At 17.0% G+C, this 1242-nt stretch overlaps 1 protein-coding gene across 1 annotated transcript; it reads left to right on the plus strand.

Moving 5' to 3' along the window:
* Nucleotides 1–156: 156 nt before the first annotated feature.
* PGSY75_1468300 (leucine-rich repeat protein) lies at nt 157–1206 on the plus strand (the record flags this gene model as incomplete). The annotated part of the gene is made up of 3 exons (XM_018788362.1): nt 157–237; nt 397–941; nt 1083–1206. The coding sequence occupies 3 exons, from the start codon at nt 157–159 to the stop codon at nt 1204–1206; spliced, it is 750 nt and encodes a 249-aa protein (XP_018639734.1).
* Nucleotides 1207–1242: the final 36 nt, after the last annotated feature.

A 1242-nucleotide genomic window follows, 5' to 3' on the forward strand; every position in this document is an offset into this window, starting at 1 on the left:
AAAAAATTTTTATTTTTTATTTTTTGTATAAAAGTTTTTTCTTAAATATTATAATTTAAAAAATATAATGTCTACTTCTTTTCCTTTACCTTCTTTTTAACAATAATATATATATATATATATATTTATTTATTTAATATTTTTTATGAATAAAAAATGTGTGACTTTAATTCTTTAGAATTAAGTTACAAAGAATATGATGGTTCGCACACATTTTACGAAACGAACGGTTCACTGGTAAATTAAAAAAAGACACAAAATAAAACAATTAAATGAAAATGATAAAAGATTTTATATTGTTTTATTTTTTTTTTATATTTTTTTAATTTGAACTGCTATAATATAGATTTTATATTTGTATTTTTATTTTTATGTTCATTTTATAAATTTGTTAAGAGCTATGAAAGCAATGAAGAATCAGAAAATTCTGATAATAGGAGAAATGTAAGCGATACATTAAATAAAGATAGAAATAACAAAGTAGAGAAATATATAAAGCTAGAAAATACATTAAAAATTTGGGGTGGTACAAATAAAGTTATTAACTTTAAAAAGAAAGATGATCATGAATTGAATAAGACAATATATAATTATAATAATAAAGAAATTCATGTTTCAAATAATCTAAGCGTTTTAAATTTAAATAATAATAATTTAGAACATATAAATTTTTTCGATGATATATTAATACATACATATAAACATAAAAATTTGGAACTACATATTTTATATTTAAATATTATAACCTTAGATATATCTTTTAATAAATTAGAAGATATAAATGATAGTATATTAAATCTGCACAACTTAAAAGTATTATATCTTCATTCTAATAAAATACAGAATATAGTTCAGGTTAAAAAATTACAAGCATTATTGAAATTAAAAAAATTTACAATAGAAAATAATCCAATTATGGATATATACAACAAATTTTATAGGTAAAAAAAAGGATTATGGAAATGTTTTTATATGGTTATATGTATATTTATATTATAATAATATTATATTATATATATATATATATATATATATATAAATTTATATTTATATTTTTTCCTTTTTAATATATTTCAACAAAGACATTTTATAATTCATTATCTTCCTCAAATAAAATCTCTGGATTTCCATGATATTTCAAAAATTGAGAAGAACAAATCTGATATTACTTTTAACACACATAAATATAAATTCAATTTGGAATGATTTAATATGACCACATATTTTTTACCTTTTATTAGT

The sequence above is a fragment of the Plasmodium gaboni genome, chromosome 14, assembly GCF_001602025.1.
Source record: "Plasmodium gaboni strain SY75 chromosome 14, whole genome shotgun sequence".
Taxonomy (NCBI): Eukaryota; Apicomplexa; class Aconoidasida; order Haemosporida; family Plasmodiidae; genus Plasmodium; species Plasmodium gaboni.